Source organism: Sinocyclocheilus grahami, unplaced genomic scaffold, assembly GCF_001515645.1.
Source record: "Sinocyclocheilus grahami isolate Dianchi unplaced genomic scaffold, SAMN03320097.WGS_v1.1 scaffold808.1, whole genome shotgun sequence".
NCBI lineage: Eukaryota > Metazoa > Chordata > Actinopteri > Cypriniformes > Cyprinidae > Sinocyclocheilus > Sinocyclocheilus grahami.
Window position 1 is genome coordinate 294,754 of NW_015505987.1, and position 946 is coordinate 295,699.

Consider the following 946-nt stretch of genomic DNA (forward strand, 5'->3'; position numbering starts at 1 on the left):
TATCAAAGAATCCACAAAAATTATTAAGCAACACAACTGCTTCAACATTGATTATAATAAGAACGAGATAATTAGAATGATTTCTGAAGGATCATGTGATACTCAAGACTGGAGTAATGCTGCTGAAAATTCAGCTTTTCTATCACAGGAATAAATGACATTTTAAAGTATATTAAAACAGAAAATTTTATAATTGTAAAAAAATGTCACAATATATATACTATTTCACTATATTTCTTATCAAATAAATGCAGCTCTGGTGACCATAAGAGACCCCTATCAAAAACTAAATATCTTACAGACCCCAAACTTTTGAACAGTAATGTAAATCATAATAGTATTTAAAAATATATACATATTTAACTATTTTATTCTAGTTGGAAAATAGTTAAATAGGTTTTAAATGTAGCGCAGAACGCACCTTTATCTTTTCCAGTAGAGATGCATTTGAAGTTGACAATGCGCAAGTCCAGTCCCTCCTGCAGCCAGATCCGATCCATAATCCGAATCATCTGCAGCGCCAACATGTCCTGCCTCAGATCCTCTCCAACCTGAGTTTCAGTTAAGACAGATAAGCTATTCGGACATACCTCACAAACAAGAGTATCTAGAACTCTGTGCTTAAATATGTAGGTACAAGATTTTTGTTTTACTACTGATTCGACCACTAGAGGGCATGTTCATGACTGAGATGAGACTAGATTAGTTCTTTGTCTGCGACACATTTTTTAAGTGAAGACTAATTTCCATCAATCCTGCATGTTTTATAGTTTGAGTTCAATGGAAGATCCCACCATTGCAATTCATTGAAAAAGAAACCGACTGCCCTGTGACTACTGTCAAACTAAAGTAATGTAAAACAATAATAAACCTCAGCAGGCATACATTCTAACTATGGAGGCCCCTTCACTATACTGTACACACACCTTAAACATGACGTTAATCT

General features: G+C 34.1%; 1 protein-coding gene across 1 annotated transcript in view; it reads right to left on the minus strand.

The window, feature by feature from the left end:
- Positions 1-946, minus strand: part of pik3c2a (phosphatidylinositol-4-phosphate 3-kinase, catalytic subunit type 2 alpha) — a 44,355-nt gene that overhangs the window by 9,880 nt on the left and 33,529 nt on the right. Inside the window, exons 21-22 of the mRNA XM_016246681.1 lie at positions 927-944; positions 422-551 (exon numbers count right to left, since the gene is read on the minus strand). Coding sequence (XP_016102167.1) covers positions 422-551; positions 927-944 — 148 coding nt within the window. The remainder of the gene's footprint in view (positions 1-421; positions 552-926; positions 945-946) is intronic.